Raw genomic sequence first — 19943 nt, 5'->3', positions numbered from 1 at the left:
GGGCGGGGGGCAGGCGGGCGCTCCCCGGGCCCCACCGCGGGCGGCGGCGCCCCTCTGCGCGCCGGCGGGCCGGCTTCAGCACCGCGGCCAGCTCCGAGCGGGCGGCGCGCCCCGGCCGGGCCCCGCGGCCCCGACCCCGGCGGCGGGCGGCGGGGCGGAGCCCGGCCCGGGGAGGCAGCCCCCGCCGCGGGGCGGCCTCGGTGCCCGCTGCGTCCCCGCCCCGGGCCGGGCGAGGGCTGCCGGCCGGAGCCCAGCCGCCCCCCGCCCCCGGGGGGAGCCGGCGCGCCCTCCGCGCCGCCCTCTCGGCCCCCGAGCGGCGGCTCGCACCTGCTCGGCGCCCGGGGAGCAGGCGCCCGGCGCCGGGGGCATCCCCCTCCCTCGGCAGGAGGGGTGCGTGGGGCCGGGGGAAGTCCTCGCCTGGGTCGCGCTGCGGGAGGAGGGGGCGATCCCTTCCATCGGGGCGGGGAGGGATGCCGAGGGCTCCGGTGGTCCCTTCCCTCTCCTACCCCCCCGTCGCTCCGAATCAACCCCCACTCGCGCCTCCCCCCCCCCCCCGACGGGGCGTGTACAAAGCTCCCTCCCTCCTTCCCTCCCTCCCTCCCGCCTTCCCTCCCTCCTTCCCTCCGTCCCTTCTTTCCTCCCGCCCTCGGCCCTGGCAGCGCCTGGGGCTCCCCGGCGGGCCACGCTCAGGGGCCGCGCAAGGGCCGGCGGTGCCGGGAGGGCGGAGAAGCTGGGGCGGCCGGAGGTGGCGGGCCCCCCCCCCCCCCCCCGCCGCCAGCGCCCTCGGTCCCCGCTGCCCCCCTGCAGCCGCAGCGTGGGGGATGTGGCACGTCGCGGTGCTGCCGGGGTGTAGCTCATTCCTGCTGCCGCTGTTTGTCGCTGAGTTTTGAAGAGATTTATTGGCTGGCTCTTGCTAAGCCACGCTTGAGTAATCCGAGCTGCTGCGCGCCGTGGTGAAGCCCGGAGGGGGGGAACGTCACTCCCTCTGGCAGCGGAGCAACATTAGTCTTCCAGCCCGCTAACCATCACTACAGCGTCGGAAACTGCCGGGTCACAGCCGTTTGCTTTGGAAAATTGGCGATGTTTGGTGCTAGAGATCGATTACCCTTGTAATCTTCCCCCCCACCACCACCTCCTGCTGCTTACCCCACCCCTACCCGCCCCAGACAATAGCGTCCGAGCTCCTCCAGGAAAAAAAAATAGAAAAGAAAGCAAGGAAGGAAAGAAAGAAAAAGAAAGAAACTGGGGGATGGATCTGACTCCGATAGGAAAAGCGTGTATCTAGAAGTGGTGCTAATGGGAAGAGATTTCCGAGCTCCAGAGGACGATGATTTGTCACAAAGGGTAGCTGGCTCGGTGCTTTGGGCTGGAGCCGTGTAGGAGATCCTTGGAGAAGTCCTTGTGCACAGAAAACCGAAGACCTGTACAAACATGCCTGTTCGCAGAGGTCATGTGGCACCACAAAATACATTTTTGGGTACAATCATACGAAAATTTGAAGGGCAAAGTAAGTTCTCTCTTTCTATCTATTTTGCTACAGTAGTTTGATTCTGCTTGTGACTAAATGGACAGCAGCTCCAGACTATTTTAAGTTTGTAGCTTGGAAAGAAAACCCCAGAGGTAAGGAGGGGATCCCTGGCAGGAGTAACGTTGGTTTTGATCTAGCATACGGACTGCCGACTTGAATTATCGGGCTTTTATTCCCCCCCGCTGTTTCAAGGAATAGTTTTTATCTTTGACTGTATCCATATTGTATAGCTATAGAAGTTATATCTTTTACCTTCTTCTGAACTGGTAAGACGGCTCTAAAAGCAGAGTGTATAATCTTGCTGCCTGTGCGATGTCTAAAAAATAAGCTAGATTTATTATGATGATATTGTTGTTATTATTATTAATTATCATTGTTTTTTCAAAATAAAGAAGAACAGCCAGACTTTGATTTAGAGGGAACAGATAAGATGCAGAGGAGTTATTAAGGGGAAAATACTCTCTTACCTTGTTGTCATGACTGCATTTTAACGTAGCTGTCAAATATTTCTGCTTTGTTTATGGAAGCCTAAAATATCTATCAAACCAGTGCAAATGCATCCTCAGGGAGAGTCTTGTGAGATCTTTTCCAATGCAGCAGTTTACTACCTGTCGAGGAGGCTGAAGCTGAAGTGTTTTTCCTGGCTGAATTCTGGTTTACTGTTAACAGTGAGAAGGAACACTTGATGCTTAAAATGAATTTCATTTAGAAACAGTAGTTTTGATATATGTACATTTATTTAAATATTTAGCATAATTGCAGTATCAGTCTGGTGCAAACCCTTACAGCTAATTCCAGTTTAGATACTTCCTTACACTTAAACCCACGTTACCAATTTAATATTTATATTATTTGAGAAGAAAATAAAGATGGTGTTTGTAGTCCTAATTTATCTAAATGCTAAGTCAGTGTTGCTACTCCGGTAAAGTTTTTATGCAGTAAACTGTATATATTTTTAAGAGAATAAAGCACTACCTACTAAATAGGCAAGTGGTAGTGAAAGTTCAGCATGATTGAAAGACAGTAGAAAAAGCAAGAATGAAATCCATATTTTTTTCTCCAAATATTTCACTGGGTTTAAAGACAGGATATCATTAAAATTTTGAAGACTTGTACTGCTAACTTGGTGTCACGTAAAAAGTCTTTTATAAAGCAAGGGACCTACTAATGTGATTAAGTAAGCAGAAAATCATGTTACTAACAGTAAATGTATCAAAGCTGCACATTTATAATTACAATGGGAATAGTGTGTTATAGTGGTAAACAGAAACAAATGAAATAACAGTTGAAAACTTTTGAACCTTTTGTCAGGTGAGGGTTTGGAAAAGGATGATGGACCGAGGCACGGAACTTCAGCGGACTATGCAAAATGTTTCCAACATCACAATCTTTGGTTTTCATGTACCTTCATGCTCTTGGGGTTTTTTTTTTTCTTTTTAACTAAGGAATATTTTCTTTTATAAATATAACTTCTAAAACAATCACAGAGGAAAAAAAAATTATCATGTTCTCTTCTAGATAGTTTTGTTAAGATACTGACTATAAACTTTCTGTCATTCACCTCAATGAAAATCCCTACAGAGTAGACTGAGCCGGTTGGACCTTACCCCAGGAAGCCCTTCACTTGAGGAGAGTCCCCTTCCTGAGGCCCCACTTCCCCCCAAAAAGAAGCTACTAACTTTTCAAGGACTTGCCTGGAGTTATGGCTGACAGGATGGCGCTCATCACCTGGGTTTCAGTGAAGCTATAAAAGACAAAATATTGTAGTCAAAAGGAGTTTTGCAACAGACTTGCATAATCTGGTTTTATTTCCTTAAAAGACAACTGTCTTCATCTGTAATGTATTCTAAATTGATTGAAGTTTCTTTAAAAGCTGTGGATCAAATTAGCTACATTAAATAACTGAAAATCTCTGCATTTCAGGCATTCCAGTGAAAAGAAGGGTTATTTAGCATCCATCCATGCAATCGACACTTTATGAAATGCTGAAAGAGTACTAAAAAATGCATCACTTTCTTTTATTGCAGATAAAAAATTCATCATTGCTAATGCTAGAGTGCAGAATTGTGCTATCATCTACTGCAATGATGGGTTCTGTGAGATGACCGGGTTCTCCAGGCCAGATGTCATGCAGAAACCTTGCACCTGTGATTTTCTTCATGGGCCAGAGACCAAAAGACATCATATTGCCCAAATTGCTCAAGCACTGCTGGGGTCAGAGGAGAGGAAAGTAGAAGTCACCTATTATCACAAAGATGGTAAAGTCTGTTTTTATTTTACGACTTTTTGTGTGTTTGGTTATCAGTTGATTGGTAAAAGAGGTGTGTATGATCTGCTGGCCAGACCCTTTGCTGGAGTAGTGTTGTAATTTCCCTGAAGTCCAGTGAAGCACACTTACGTATACCAGTTAGGGAATCTGCCCTGAAAGTAGTGGGTGTACAGACTATATCACTGTACGCTGACTCTAACAGCTGAATGAAGCTGGCACTGTGTTTGCAACTGTTGAACAAAAGTTCTCCTCTTGGTTGGTTTAAAGCAGATGTAAATCTCACAAAGTAAACAGCCCTACAACAATGGACAGATAAGACAAGCACAGAGGGGGCATCCTGTGAATCTTAACTTTTATGAACTGTTTCATCTCACAGGACATAGGAATGCTGTAGCAGTTTGAGGGGGCTTAACTCTGCCTGCCTCACACGACTGGAACCATACCTTGATTTAAATGCAGTATTTCACTGGAAAAAATATAACAGAGTTAAAAGTAGCAAAAATTGGCCTATCATGAAAAAAGCATTAGCTTATAAAGAAAGGGGCAAGTCTTTTTCAGAGGTGAGATACTGTGAAGTTGGAGTACCTGCGATTGAACCACAGAAGTTGCCCTAGAATTAGGTTGTCAGAATAAAATTTTGAGATGGCTAAACTATGAAGGGTTTCCCTGTTATTCAGTGAAGACTTAATATATGAAGAATGGCTAAATCTGCTATGCTGATGCTTTTTTCTTGTTAAGAGCATAAAATGAATAAATGGCTTTATTTGCAGATTAAAAAAATGCATACACGTGAAAACTAATTATGATAATAGTCATAGGTAGGGTTTGTTGTTTTTTTTTTAATTACCCAGGGTTATTTACAGAAATATCCATCTTCCAAACAAATCCAAGTAATGGATAAGTGTGATGTACCTTATTCTGTCTCTTGTTCTGTACACTCTTGGGAGAGGGAAAAGGAAATTCATATTCAAATGCTGAGCTTAAATTAGTTCTGGAGAAGTGCCAGTGTGTTGTTTGCATCAATTTTAGAATCACATGCAATGGATGCTCTCGCATTTTAAAGTCACAGAGTTAAACCCCGTTCTCAATAATTCTGTTGTTATCTTGGACGGACTTAAGTAATATTATTTTTAGCTTAGGCTGGTATAATTCAGATAGGACTCGAGCCAACCATTCTACCCACGCTACCAATATTTAAGCATACTCTTCTTATCATATTCTCAGTAGAGTCCTTTATTCTTCAATCTGGTTTGGTGGTCTGGAGCAGATTTTGGTCAAGATTTGTTGTTGTGGCTGTGCCTTGAACATAGATTTCTCAGGAGACCTGACACCGTGTGTCTTTTACACATCTAGCCTGTGTTTGTGTTAGCTTGGCATGTGTTAAAAATAATATTGCAAAAGGAGGATGTCATTGCTAACTTTCATAGCCACCAGCCTGGAGCACTGTTTTGAGATCTGGTTGTTTAAAAGTGCTTCAGTCTCCCAAGATATTAGGAGGGAGGGAAAGGGACTTAACTGAAGTACTGCTTATCTGTCAATTACCATAAAAATATATTTTTCTAAAATGCTGAATTCTAGCATCATGTAACACAGCATAATCTGTTTGACGCAAACCAAAGTAAAACAGTCCGTAAAAATTGCTGTACCTTTTGTAAATAGTTTTCAATTTTGAAGCACATTATAAATGAGAGTTATGGATTATTCAGTGTAAACAATCTAATGCATAAGGGTTCTCAGTAACTTCACTTCTGTGAATAGTTTCTTTAAATTACTAGACCATATGTTTGAAGGCTAAGGAATTTCAAAAGCTACAGACAACAGTTCTAGACAAATTTGGGTTGAATTCCTCAAAACTTTACTGGCCAAAATGTGAACAGGATTTAGCATGTGCACTATATGCACTGCTAAATTTAAACAAGTACAGGTGAATTATTTTGAATTGGAAATATCATTTAAAATACCAAGTCACTGATTACAGGCAAAATTTGACAAAATACAAGATAGGTCTGACACTGAAATGCGTAAATGTCTGACAGCTTGATCATTTGTATATACAGACTTTTTTGTTTCATTCCACATAATGTTCAATTTCTTTACAAAATGTGATAAAAAGATCTGAAGTTTATGTGGTATCATAAAATTGAAACTACCTATATGATGGATATAATAAATGTCAGTAAACATATTCTATAGTTATTCTAAATTACTGAAAAGACCTACTTCACTTTTCATCTTCACTTCTTCACTTACTTCCTTTTTTCAAGTTTGCAAACTTGATTTTGCTATATAGAGAGTATAATATATATATTTACGCTATACATAACATAGTCTGTATATTAGAACAATATACAGAATGGCGACACCTAACAAGGACTTCCTCCAGGTTCTGAAGCAAAATGAATTTAAAGAATTTTCTAAAAATCTGAGAGCTAAGTGCCTGGTTAGTGGTTTATTTTGTATTGTTTGCTGTGAGTGGATATGGGAATATTTTAGGAGATCGATACCAGCACAGTCAGAAATGTAACTTTCTCCATGTGAGCAACCCAAGTTACTCCAATGAACTACCCACTGCTTGAAAGTTTGATTTGACATTATATTTTATAGCTACCTGTTGTATAATATTTAACATGATACTAAGCATATGGAGGAGGAAGATAGCTCATGAAGGTGTGAATTGCTTGAGGTTCCACCAGCAGGAGTTTCTGAAGACCATATTACACAGTCCTGAATAGATGCCCAGTAAATTGCAAATAAAACCTTATTCCACATCAGACTATCGTTTACTCTACATAAGCCACTGATAGTATTAAAAATTATATTAATATTTCAAAGTAAAGCAAATGTCAGTGGGATCATATATCCCCTCATTTAAAAAGCTAATCTGTCATCAGAAGTCCCGCAATGCAGATATCAGAAAGGGAATCATTCTATAACTAATGCTTTTTCTTTTTAATTCTAAATACCACCTCACATATTTTTAAAATGTCACAGCTTTAAAGTTCAACATAAAAGGAAATTCTTGCACTAGAAAAATGGTATTGCATACATACTGGGAATTAGCATTCTGATGTTCTCTACCGGTCTATAGTCTACTTTTCTAGGTGAAAGAAAGTGCAAGATTTTGAGTTTTAAATATCCTGTTGATGCAAGACTGAATGCTGCTGGTTGTTCACTACTTCAACCTTTAGGCCAGATCACACGCTTGGAGAAAAGGGGACAGAAGGATGGGAAAAATTTTGTAGCAGGTTGATTTTCAGAAAAGGGCAGTTGCTTGAATCTACACTGCCTTAAAACACAGCAGACAGAAGATAAAGTGGTCAAAGGAGAATGCAAATTTGATGTATCACGGCTTTATAAACATGGTACCTAGACTGGGCATGTTTCCCTTTTCACTGTGCAGCGTGGGGAGGGTGCAGAGGAGAGGGGGAGAATACTTGTGATGGCTTTGTGTAATTGTTTAGGTGGCATGGAGGTGGGATGCCAGCATTACTTACGCACCCAGCAGGCTGTCTCCCAACCACATCGGTGCTCTACCTTCGCAGAAGTTTTTCACGTTTGCAGCTAAAAGCCTTACTAGCTCCTCTTGCAGTATTTGTATCAGAATAAGATTGTTAATATAGCCTACATTTGGTTTTAATTTCTCCTCACTCCTTTTTCCTTTTAGAAAGGTATTTACACAGTCCAGGCAAAGTTCTAGTCCTCTGTCCTGTTAGACTAGTGCCACAGTAGGTGGTTATATAGTTATCAAAATAATTAGTTACTACTGAGAAAGATGGTTAATGGGAACAGATGGACGCCAAAACTAAGGGTCCAAATTTATAGGTTCTCATCACACAAGGAGCTCCACAAACATCACTGGATGTACTCATGGGATTAAAGACTCAGTAAATTTATTTTTTAATGTAAATATCCCTTTTTAAAAAGAACAGTAAATAAATACAGACAAATCACAAGAACTATTATTTTGAAACAGATTTTTGTTTAAAGTCTTGCCCATTAGGCATTAACATCTGCTTAATTCAAAAATTATACTCTGATATCAAAGTAGCAGTATAGTATATTCCTCACTATATCATAACTTCATTTTCACAAACCTTATAGCTATATAATCTGTATTATTGTTGAAGGTAAGATATTGTTTATACAGAATATCAATTCTTATTTTAATAAAGTTATTTGAGTTGAAAATGTTTGACAGCTCTTCCTTCAAGGACTCCATTTTGCAGTTTAAGTCATTATTGCATAAATCCTTCTTGACAGATGTAAAATATTGCTTGAGGTGGTAAAGCTGTAAAGCTTTTGACATAAAAAGTATAATTATTTTGGGATTGAGAATGGATATATGATAATCAGAAAGGATTGTATCACACTAAATACTTTTTACTTCTTGCTCTATGCTTTGTGGACAACAGTGGGCTATATCTAAGCTTAGAGAGTATGCCTGTTAAAGGGAGGTAAGGAGATCATTTAAGCTTACCCTATCCACATCAGATATTCTAGGGATAAGAAGCACTACGGAAGAGTATAGGTTTCAGTAAAGATAAGATTAAGCAATTATTTTCAGAGTGTTTACAAACCTCACAAATTACTTGCTACTTACCCAGTTTAAGAAATGTAATTTGCTACAACTGACTGCAAATTAAACAAATCTGTGTTTTCAAAACACATTAAGATTCCAAACTAATATTTTTAAGGCCTTTTAGGCTCTTTTTTGAGGATAAGAAAATAAAAAAAAAAAGGTGCAAACATACTGACAAAATAAAGTGAAAATGGTATTAAGTGTTCTTAAATAGAAAGATCGGGACTTCATTTAGAAGGTCATCATCTAGACTTCAGTCAGCATAAGTGTTTTATCACCTGTTTGTGTTCTATAAATGCTGTGAACCTACCAATCAATTTAAAGTACAACTGAAAAGAAAGACTTTTGCATGTGTATCAGGTCCCCTTAGACTAGCTCTAACATGGGGGTCAGCAAGTACAGTCTTGACTGTAGATTCAATGCCTTAACCAGAGCTGATGAGAAAGGTCAGTGAATCAAGTCACTGTCTAATACCCTGCTGCTGTAGGAGTTCTTGGTTTAAGAAATACTGTCTGACTTGATAAAGAAACTGTTACACCCCAACAAAAAGCTGTCCAAAAAACCTGTCTTAATGCAAGGTTTTTCCAAGCATCCTTAAAAAAAACCAATTTGGATCAAATCCAGAATGTTAGTGAAGGTGTTGAACTATTGGAAATGGATGACCTTTTCTCATGTCCGTAGTGTAATAGTACAGACATATCTGGTGTAACCCTACCTCAGGTTTCAATATTTGTCCTAAGAGACAAGACTGTCCCTTGTCCCATTCAGTATTGCTGGTTTTGCAACAGGGAGCACCATCCACAGTGAGCCGATACCTTATTGATCAGAATATCTCATTTACCCATCACCATTCAGTAATGGCTCCTGTGCCTGCCCAGAACTGTGGGTCACTTCTGACTCACATTTTACATGGGATACCTAATGATTATGATAAAGCAGCTCTCAGATATACTAAGCAGGTTTATTTGTGGGCCAATTCCCACTATATTTTTCAATTCCTTGGCTTTCCAATATATTCTTTTCTCTTCTCAGGTTAAGATGAATTTATGTTCAGTAAGAAGGGGGTTTTTATAGAGGATCATTTTTTCCCATGCATGTATTCCTGCTAGTGAGAGACAGTATCTGAATAAAAAGGAACAACAGTTAAAGCACCCTTAAAACTATTCTGTCAGTGTTTAGGGTCAGAAAGCTATGATTAGATATATCTAATTTTAACAAATAATGAAGAATACAACTGCTATTATTATAGCTACTGCATCTTTAACAGAAAAAAAGAATCTTAACTCAGTTTGGAAAAATCCCTTCTGACAGTTTTAAGTCCTTCCATGGCACAAATAAAAAACCTGCAGGCTAGTGGATCAGGAGGAGTCTTTCATTTCAGTACAGAGTCCAGAGGGAACGGTTCTGCCTCTGGACTTCCATAGTACAGTTTTACAGCAGGATTCAGAAAGCCACAGGGTCAACTTATACTGAGCAAGGGACCCAGATTTCCCTTGCTTGAGCTGCAAAAGCATCAGTGATTGCTGACTTTCCAAGATGGAGTCCCACAGTGGTAAGAACGGTGTCACATTCTGGAGTCAAATGGCACTAGAAAGTTACAATATGATACACATACTCAAAATTATGGTTTTTCTAAGCTGTTTAGAATGATAATATCCTATGGAGAAGAGTTTCATCTTTTAATTAGGCATTGCCTGACAAAGTTTTTGTCTGCTTTGAATATGCTCCTTTCAGTTTCAGTGAAAGCTATTTTGGTTTTGGGTTATGAGACAAAAAGAACAGAAGCTGTCAGTCTGTTTTTTTGGTGTGGTTTCACGTGATTTTCTAGTGTCCTTTTTCCGTCTTCAGTGTGCGTCCTTTCTAATGTTACATTCTGATGAGAGTTATTCCATACTCCTAATTTGCGTTACCGATTGGTTCTTTCTCTTCTCCACCAAATTGGCCCATATATCAAAAAGAGATGCACAGAGCAAATCAGACATCATACCTTGCTATAGACGTGGGGGAAGAGCAACTGCTTTTCTAATAGCAGCCTTCTGCATACTTGGTATTATACAAACTTCAGAACCTCACACTTTGAATAGTACCAATGTTGACATTGGTGCTGTTCTCTCTGGTTTCAAGCAATGAAAAGAGAATAGTAGTGTGGGTTAGATTTTATCTTGGTGGTTTCAAGTCCAGTTTTAAAGTGTTCCCTACATATTTGACTTAGTGTATGACTCAGTCTATGTACTAGACAGTCAATATTCTTCCCAGCTTCCCAGCTAAGCGTGGAAAAAGTTTAATCGAGCGGTATAGGAAGGATTCAGAGTAGCAAGACCAAGCTGACTATGGAAATTGCTAACTCACTCTGGAAACCATGTATCTCAAACACAGTCAGAACTGTAGCTGTGAACCTAGTAGATCGAGGCAGAGCAGATGCATGACAATAACAGTGGCGTAATGTGGCTCTATAGTTACAGCTGGTTTCATGTAGTCTACACCTCTAAAAGTTTGCATCTCTGAGGAGAGACGTATTGATGTAATAATTTTGTATAGCTTGAACTTTTTAGTGTAGTTTACTGGTTTGTTTTAAAGGAAATAACACACATATTTGAATTATTTCTTAGAAATTAAAGTTCCATTTGGAAAGCAGAATTACAGCCATAACTAGTCACAAAATGCTTTTTGACCTCCAGCATTTCCATAGATATCCCATTTTAAGCTCCCTCACCAACTTTCTGGTACAACATAGCCTTTTCGTTTCTATTCTTCTTACTTATTTAATTCTGTAATCACAGTGAAGTCTCATCAGTAAAGATCACAATAAAGGATACCAAAATTCAATCTGAAAAAAAGTCAAAGTAAACAGTGTAAAGGGGAGGTCCTGTTGTCTTTTCCTGTTTCATTAACCAGTCTGTAGTTATAGATCTCATTATACCTAGTTTTGATAATGCTCTCAATTATAGCACTGAAGCGTTAGCCACAAGAAGAAGATATTCTGGCTTCATTGCTAACAAAGAGCCATCATATCATCAAAATCTAAAGATGGTGTATAAATATCTACATTATTAACTATTTCATTGCTGGTAGTTGAGTGGAAATGACTAGAAGAAAGCTTAGGCCAGAAATCACAGCTGCCGTCAGTACTTCCCTGCTTGCTGAAATTTCTTGCTTTCCTATCCTCATTCCTCCATAGTACCATAGTCAATAAAAATCCTTTCTTTTACATGTTGCTGTGACCTCATTTAAATCCCTGATTTGCCATATGAGACTGCAGTGGAAACCAGAAAGTCTTGTCTAAATGGTCAGCTCAGTTCAGAGAAACACAACAAGAGTTTACTTCAAATACTGGGAAATTAGGATTTATCACAATACTCAAATACACTGATCCTTGACAGCATCAACTCATGAAATGTTGGCCTCTTTAGAGCAAATGCCTGGGACTATATAGTAACTGATTGTTTCTGCACCCAGAAATACTCCTAAAGGCCTGAGAACAAGATATTAATACCTACAGATAGAGGACTCTGCTTGTGCACCCACAGCTTTCATGGAATTAAACTGTGAAGTTTAACTTTTGCAACACTAAAAATCCCGATCTTTAGGTATTAGAGCACTGCTGGTAGAGATGTATTATGCCATTGCTAGTATTAGCTGTCTCTGAGCTGCTACATACAAAGACAACAAGTTATGAAAGAAACATGCAAAACATAGACAAAACCTTCCTCCATTTTAATCCACAGAGTAGAGAGGCAGAGATGACTTCAGAACAAGGATAGATATATATTAGGGGTTTTGCCTTTGTCTTACACTTAGGCTGTTTGAAAAGCAGTTAATCATCACGTAAATATGTTTCATCACTAACACACATGTTCTAAAGTATTTGTTCACAGCTGTTCTCAGACTTTGGAGTCTGTGCCCTTTTGAGATTATTTATTTCTTAGAGCATTCTCTACTGATTTTCATTCAAATCAATGCAAGTGTATCTCTGAAAATAGCTTGCAAATTTCCTCCTTTCAAAACTCATTTGTGCCAATCTGCTTTACTCCTTCCTCTCTGGAAAAAATGCCAGATAATTGCATTAGTATTTTGCATGTTTATGGCTGTTGTACAAGAAAGCATTTCTTTTTATACTTTCAAAAGAACATGAAACTCAGTAGTCCATAAATCCTATTGTCATGGTATTTAAGGTTAAAATACTGTTGCAGTTCTGTCTACTTGCTTGAAAAAATGGCTTTCAATTCACAAATAGGAAAGAAAGAAAGAAAACCTAAAGTCCATGTCGTTTTAAATAATGATAATAAAAGAAAGGAAAATGTGTTCATTTTTTCCCATCATAAATGGCCAGCATTATTTTTGCACGATAAAATATACCAGGAATCAATTTAACACCAAAGTCTATCTAACAGAAAAGACAAGACTTCCCAAGAGGACTGTTTCTGGAGTCATGGACATCATGCCGTATAGTGTGAGAGAATAACAGCCCTGAAGTACAAAACCAGGTATCTATAAATCAATATCTGAGCCTTCTCTGTGGATTAATGGAGCGGCTCATGAACTGGTGTGAATGACAGCCTATATATAATGTCAATCCTGAGCCAGCCCGTGCTGGTCCACATTTCAGAGCATCCTTAGTGCTTCTCTAAGTTACACTGATTGTTTATGGCAACAAGAATACGGGGTGGCACAGAAGCAGCTTTAGTGTTTTACCCACACAGTTTCAAAGAAAAGTTTTGTAGAGGGATAAAGAAAAGTTTTGTAGAGGGATGAAGCAGAGTTTGAGTACTGTTTGTGGGTGACCACAAAACTGTATTAAGACATTGTTTCTCTTTATCCTAAAACTTGCAAATCACTTCTCATGTCAGCAGTAGAACTAGGGTCTAAGGAGCTGCTCCCAGATGCTTAAAAAGTTAATTAAAAACTACTAACTGCTACTGCAGCTACAAGCAGAATTAGTGTCTGATATGTGTGATGTTTGCAGATCAGGCGCTAGGTGCAGGTGGCGTCCTCCTTCTCTGGTTACTGTTTATTTAAAGAGGGGAAAAAAGGAAGGAATACATGGTCCACAGACAACTATTCTTCCTAGCTGACAGATATGCAATTTTATTTTACAAAAACAACTACACAAACCAAGAATATTACAGCTGAGGGAGCTTTTCAATAGACTGTGCAGGTCTATTTACATGCGTTTCTCGTTGTCTTTTGACCTCATTCATGAAAAAAACCCAGATCCTGCAGAAGCAGAATTTCCAGTAGTGTCACTGTCTCTGCAGAACTTGACATATGCAAAACATAATTATTAGCCAGGTAAATACATTGTGTGTGGCTGCCTGTATCTCAAACATGATTTCTCTCACGTTTGAGTGTGCAAGAGCATTTGCCCCTGCTTCATGGGAGCCGAGTGAATTTTTCCCTTTTACGTAATATTTTGGTCTTAATCCCTTTTCCTTTCATCTTGGGATCATTTTCCTGTAAATAAAAAAAGTTGTGAATAAAACACTTTATTTCAACTTTCTAAGGAATTTAAGAAAATATATCAACTGTTTTTTGAAATGATGGAGAAAAAATTCTACATGTCTAACCTTGATTGTTACCTGGAAAGTAGATTATCCAAACTGGGGTTTTTTGCCCCTTAGGGGCCACAAGCTCTAAAATATCAGACATAACTAAAGTATCATAGTTACAAAGATCACACAGAGGTTCAGTTACTCCAAGGGAAATGACTGACCTGAACTTTTACATGTAAACGCAAATTTAGGACTAGATTTTCAATTATATGTATTATGTCATATATATTATAAAAGGGCACTTCTCCCTCTCAAGAGGTTTAACAACCACTTTGAGGAGCTGCCAGAATTACCTCCTACCTCATCATAGAATCATAGAATACAAACTGATACTCTGGAGTTCACAACAGTTTTACTAATAAAGCATTATTCTTACTAAATACATTCAGTCACAGGAAGTCTGAACGGAACAGCAAATTAAAGTGACTCCTAATGAGCTGATTGACTAATGCACTGAGTCTCTTACCTTGAAAGACATTATTCTTGAAAAGCTCACAGTTCCAAACCATCATTCTCTACTGTATTTTTGCACTATCCTCCTCTCTTTTCTAAGACACTACACCAAGGTTGCATTGTAACATTTCCCAGTATAGACAAGAGCATTGTGTATATATAAATAAATGCACAAAACCCCCCAGCCCCAACATGATCAAGTCCAAGAAATTGATATCAGAGTGAGAATATGAAATGATACTCAACAGGGAATAGTTCTGTAGAACAATCTTTAATAGGAATTGCACAGAATAGGAGTTATTCTTAAACAAGTATCTGAGACCACAGGCCAGGTCTGAGAAAAGAGACACCCTAGTATGATGCAGTTGTGTACATGTCTCTGTCCTGTCTGTAATAAAGGATAATTTCTAGAGAAACTCCATCTTCTGTTAGAGAGGGTACACACTGTAATGATCTTCAAGTGCTAGAACAGGGTTAGAGACAGCTGGGGTTATTCTGAACGGCAGAAGGGGCCAAACTGTTTCCTTCGCTTGCCACAGGGTTAAAGAACGCAAAGGTGGAGTCGAGTCGCTGTTCATCTTTTTCCTGTGTAACCCCTGTATCAAGTTCAGCCCTCAGGGTTTCCAAATTTGATACAGAAAATAGAACTACTACATAAATGGCAAAGAAAAAAATATACGAGGCATGCTTAAGAAAGTTCAGTGGCTGCTAAGCTCACACTTTGTCCGAACAGGAAACTTCTCATTTGCAAGTCTCACATTGGACTTTGTTGTGATAGTTGTAGCGCCTATTCAGGAGCCACGAATCAGCCACACAAAGCCTATGCATCATTCTTAAACCACATCAATATTTTAAAAGAAAGCAAAACTATATCTTATCTGAGCATTATTTGGTTTTAACTGGTGCTGCATGTATCATATAATGAACAAGGCTTTATTTCCTCCCCAAAACAAAAAACTCCTACTCTTCAAACATTCAAGTAACTGAAATTTCATCAGACTCTAGCTTGATTCAGCTTTCTGGGTGTGTATAATGGAGTCTGTTCTCCATGATCCTGCATACTTGTGAGAGTTACATAAACTTACCAATGGGAAAACGGACATTTCTGCAGGATCTAGTACATCTGTTCAGATTCAACTAGCTCATCTCTAAACTTGATACATTAACCAGGGATATTCTTATAACATAGTTTAAATTGTAACTTTTTCCTCTCTTGGATTTCACCCTTTGTTTGTATCTTGTTTTTTAGAAACTGGCACAATCTGTATAACAAGTAATGCTTTGTTTCACATGGGAATCTTTAAATAGCAATCACTCAGCCGCGTTTGCTTTCAGAAAGCATTCCGTTAGCATGGCACATACTCTAACTAATATATAACATTTTACCATTCCAGTATAGCAAAGAAGCCCTTTTGTTAGATTGGTCTATTATAGCCATCATATTTTCACAGAATCAAGAAGAATTCAGGTCAGGAGGAGACTTAGGAGGTCGTCCAGTCCAGCCTCATGCTGAAAGCAGGAGCAACACAGAATTTAGACTAGGTTCCTTAGGGCTTAGTCCAGTTGGGTGCCAGGATGGAGACCACACAGCCTCTCCAGGCAACCTCTTCCAGTGCTCAGTTACCCTCATATTGAAAATGGTTTCTCCTTATGCCATGTCAAGACCTTCCCCATTTTAATTTAAAGCATTGCCTATCATTCTCCTGCCATGCACCTCAATAAAGAGCCTGCCTCCATCTCCTGGTAATTTCCTCATAGTTATTGAAGGGCTGTTACTACATCCCTCAAAACTACCTCTTCTCTAGGCTCCTGGCCAAGGCCAGTTTCCTCAACCTCTCCTCACAGGACATGTGCTCCACACCCATATCCATCTTGGTGGCCTCCGCTGGCCCCACTCAAGTTTATCAACATCTGTCTTGTACTAGCAGTCCAAAGCTGGATGCGCCATTCCAGGTGTGACCTAATGAGCACGGAGGAAAGGGGAAGTATCACTTTCCTCAGTCTGCTGGCTATGATACAACCCAGTATGCTTTATCCTGGACACAGGTGGACTCAAATTTCTCAAGAGATCCCTGACGCAATCCTCTTCCAGTACCTTGAACCCTGTCTTCCTTGAACCCTGTTTCAAGATTCAAACGTCTCCCAGACTGAGGCAGTGAATGTATAGAGTACCTCAGCTTTATCTGCATCCATTGTCACTACATCACCCTCCCCACTCAGCAGCAGGCTCGCATTCTACTTGTTTATTCTTTTACTGCTAACGTAGCTAGCAACAGAAGCACTTCTTGTTGCCCTTGATATCCCTAGAGTTTCAAGTCTAGCTCAGCTTTTCCCTTCCTAAGACCATCCCAGCATGCCTGGGCCATGTTTCTGTATTCCTCCTTTGTAGCCTGCCCTTGCTCCCACCTCCTCTATATGTCTTTTTGGTTTGGTTTTTTTTTTTGCACTGGAGCTCAGTCATGAGTTCCTTGCTGAGCCATCTGGTATTCTGATACATCTACTCATTTCTCCGAGTATTTGGATGGACTACTATTATGCTTGAGGGAGGGTGTTTGAGGGTGTTTCCCTCTGGAAAGTTTGAAGAACTAATGGGTTAGTTTCCAGATTTTTTTCTTTTTTTTTTTTCTTAATTCAGTAACATGTAGGTATTTTACACATCTTTTATTATACTAATTGGCATTCTCTACTACTTTTATAGATTCCTCTTACCTGAATGTTCAGTATTATGTCAAGTTTTATACATGAAATTTTACGTAACTTGGGTACACTTATACATGCATTAGAAAATCCTGTTTACGTTGTACATCAAAGGTAGTTGAAATTGCAACCTAGATATTGTTTGCCAGAACATCTTTTCCAAATGTCATTACTGATGTGCTACATGGTATAAATTCCATGTTGCTACCCATTTTATTCTGAACTATATGCTCAGTGTTTTCCTGTATTGGAGGCCAATCTGCCTGGCCTGTTAGGCATCTGCCTGGTTTTCTTTGGGAGATTTTTTTATACAAACATGTGTTTGAGTTAAGAAGAAAACAGACATTCTAATGCTTATTTTTCCATGGATTACAGTCATCCAAACAGCTTAATGCTAATGATAATTGCAATGGAGTTCTTTTTGTAAGTTTTAGAAGCAGCTAATCAATTGTCTTATACTGGGAGATAAATGCAACTGCCACTGACAAACAAGTAGGGCATCCCTGGCACACATTTTTCAGCAGTTCATTCCTATCATTAAAGATGTGCAGAAGACAGATCTTCTAAGAGAGAAATATTTTTCACATCATGTGGAATTCTTGTAGAGACTCTCAGTAGTGAGGTAAGCTTATTGAAACACTCTCTCATCTCCGAAGAAAAAGGTTGTGGCTAACATTTCCTTATATAGGTCATGGCAAAAGACATCACTTTCTTCTCCATTTCTCTTCTGCCACTTTTTATTTCATATTTTCTTCAAGAAATGATAGATACAGTGATTTGTCCTATGCTCTTTCCTCCAGGTTAGTAACTACGGGAGATAGAAATCTGCTGTTTCCTTCAAGGGTTAATACTACCCTTTTTCTTTAGGCCAATGCCAACTACCCTTCCCCTACCCTATCAAACAACGCAATCAATATCGAAGTGCGCAAACTACCTCCTGACAGCAGCTCAGCACATCTGGCTGCCAGTATTGATGGCACTCAGCACCCTGCTGGAGCTGGCACCTAACCCATGGAGCATATTGTGTCAGCAGCAGAGCATCGGGAATCCTGGCAGCTTTTGTGGTACTGCGCTGATGTCAGATCCAGGGTTTTAAGCAGTGCCCCTTCAAATACCCGTCATTTAGGGATGTGATTCCATCTGAGGATATTGAAAAAGATAACTGAGACATGATCTCACTGGCTTAAGTCACCCCAGTTGGGTGGCCTGACAGCCTACTCAGGTCTGTAACCCATTGTCGTGGTTTAACCCCAGCCAGCAACTAAGCACCACGCAGCCGCTCACTCCCTCCAGTGGGATGGGGGAGAAAATCAGGAAAAGAAGTAAAACTCCTGGGTTGAGATAAGAATGGTTTAATAGAACAGAAAAGAAGAAACTAATAATGATAATGATAACACTAATAAAATGACAACAGTAGTAATGAAAGGATTGGAATGTACAAATGATGCACAGGGCAATTGCTCACCACCCGCCAACTGACACCCAGCCAGTCCCCGAGCAGCGAATCCCTGCCCCCCACTTCCCAGTTCCTAAACTAGATGGGACGTCCCATGGTATGGAATACACTGTTGGCCAGTTTGGGTCAGGTGCCCTGGCTGGGCATGAGAAGCTGAAAAATCCTTGACTATAGTCTAAACACTACTGAGCAACAACTGAAAACATCGGTGTTATCAACATTCTTCTCATACTGAACTCAAAACACAGCACTGTACCAGCTACTAGGAAGACAGTTAACTCTATCCCAGCTGAAACCAGGACACCCATTCCATGTTTTCTTTCAGTTCTTTATAGATAGACAAGGACTGTTAAACAAACACAATGTAACAATTAAAGCATATTTAATGAATATTATTAATGATGAGTTCAACTGCTGTTTGAACGTGTTGATAAGCTTCATTAAATATACTTCCACTGACTAAAACAGCACTGATGATATTTTTAATTTTATTATTAAAATAATTTTCTCCCTACTGCTTGCATATTTGACACTTACAAATCTGTTTGTTCCATGCTGGATTTTATTTTTAATCATCCTAATGTGATGTTAAAAAGTTCATCGATAAAACCCGCTTTACTGACTCTAAAAAGAAACTGTCTTTTACTCTCTTTCCATGTGACAGATAAAAGTATCTTGGGGGTGTACAACAGCAGTCCCTGGTGTTACATTACCAATGCTGGTTGCCCCTACAATCAATTAATTTGATGGTGCAGAAGAGAACATATCTAGCATATGCATTACAATATAGTATTATGTAAGGATTTCTGATTTGGTCTTTTTTTTTTAAGTGTGTTTTTTATTTCAACTCAGATGCAAAGCCATTCCTACTTCTACAGTAGTCAATGAGAGATTCACACATTGACAGTATAATTGCAATCATTTCTGCATGTAACAGATATAGTGTAGTATTCAGGGTAGCTACTTGTATGTGCTTCATTTCCACATAGGGTGAATTTTGTGTGCATAGCACTGTGACGTATGTCTTATTTTTAATTTAAAGGAAAGAGAATATAAAAATCTTTTCTTATTCTCGGACTGGACCAAATTGCCATTGTCAGATTGTCCACTAATAGCCGATTGCAAATGTTGACTTGTTTTTGTCAAGGAGAGCAGTTAAAAATACTTGGCTTTATGAGGCTTGTGTAAAGTCAGAATGTGACCAAGAGCCAAAAGGATGGCTTTTTTAAGCCTTGTTTCTGATACTGTGCTTTGTAGAGGAACACAATTATCTTTACAAACAGGTATTACAAAACAACTTACCCTTACGACTAACATAACTTCAGAAATGGTGTTTACTTCCCAGTTATTTATGGTTTTTATCTAAAAAAAAAAAAAGAAATGTAAACCCAACCTCCCAAATCAAATAAGTT

At 39.8% G+C, this 19943-nt stretch overlaps 1 protein-coding gene across 3 annotated transcripts in view; it reads left to right on the top strand.

Moving 5' to 3' along the window:
* The first annotated feature begins 617 nt into the window (after positions 1-617).
* Positions 618-19943, top strand: part of KCNH7 (potassium voltage-gated channel subfamily H member 7) — a 247811-nt gene continuing 228485 nt past the window's right edge. For all 3 annotated transcript variants that reach the window (XM_069781253.1, XM_069781252.1, XM_069781251.1), the window contains exons 1-2: positions 618-1507; positions 3556-3786. In XM_069781253.1, the coding sequence (XP_069637354.1) occupies positions 1432-1507; positions 3556-3786 (307 nt within the window). In that variant the 5' untranslated portion in view covers positions 618-1431. The remainder of the gene's footprint in view (positions 1508-3555; positions 3787-19943) is intronic.

The sequence above is a fragment of the Haliaeetus albicilla genome, chromosome 4, assembly GCF_947461875.1.
Source record: "Haliaeetus albicilla chromosome 4, bHalAlb1.1, whole genome shotgun sequence".
NCBI lineage: Eukaryota > Metazoa > Chordata > Aves > Accipitriformes > Accipitridae > Haliaeetus > Haliaeetus albicilla.
Note: the sequence above shows the minus strand (reverse complement) of the source record. Positions and strands in the feature narration are given on the sequence as shown.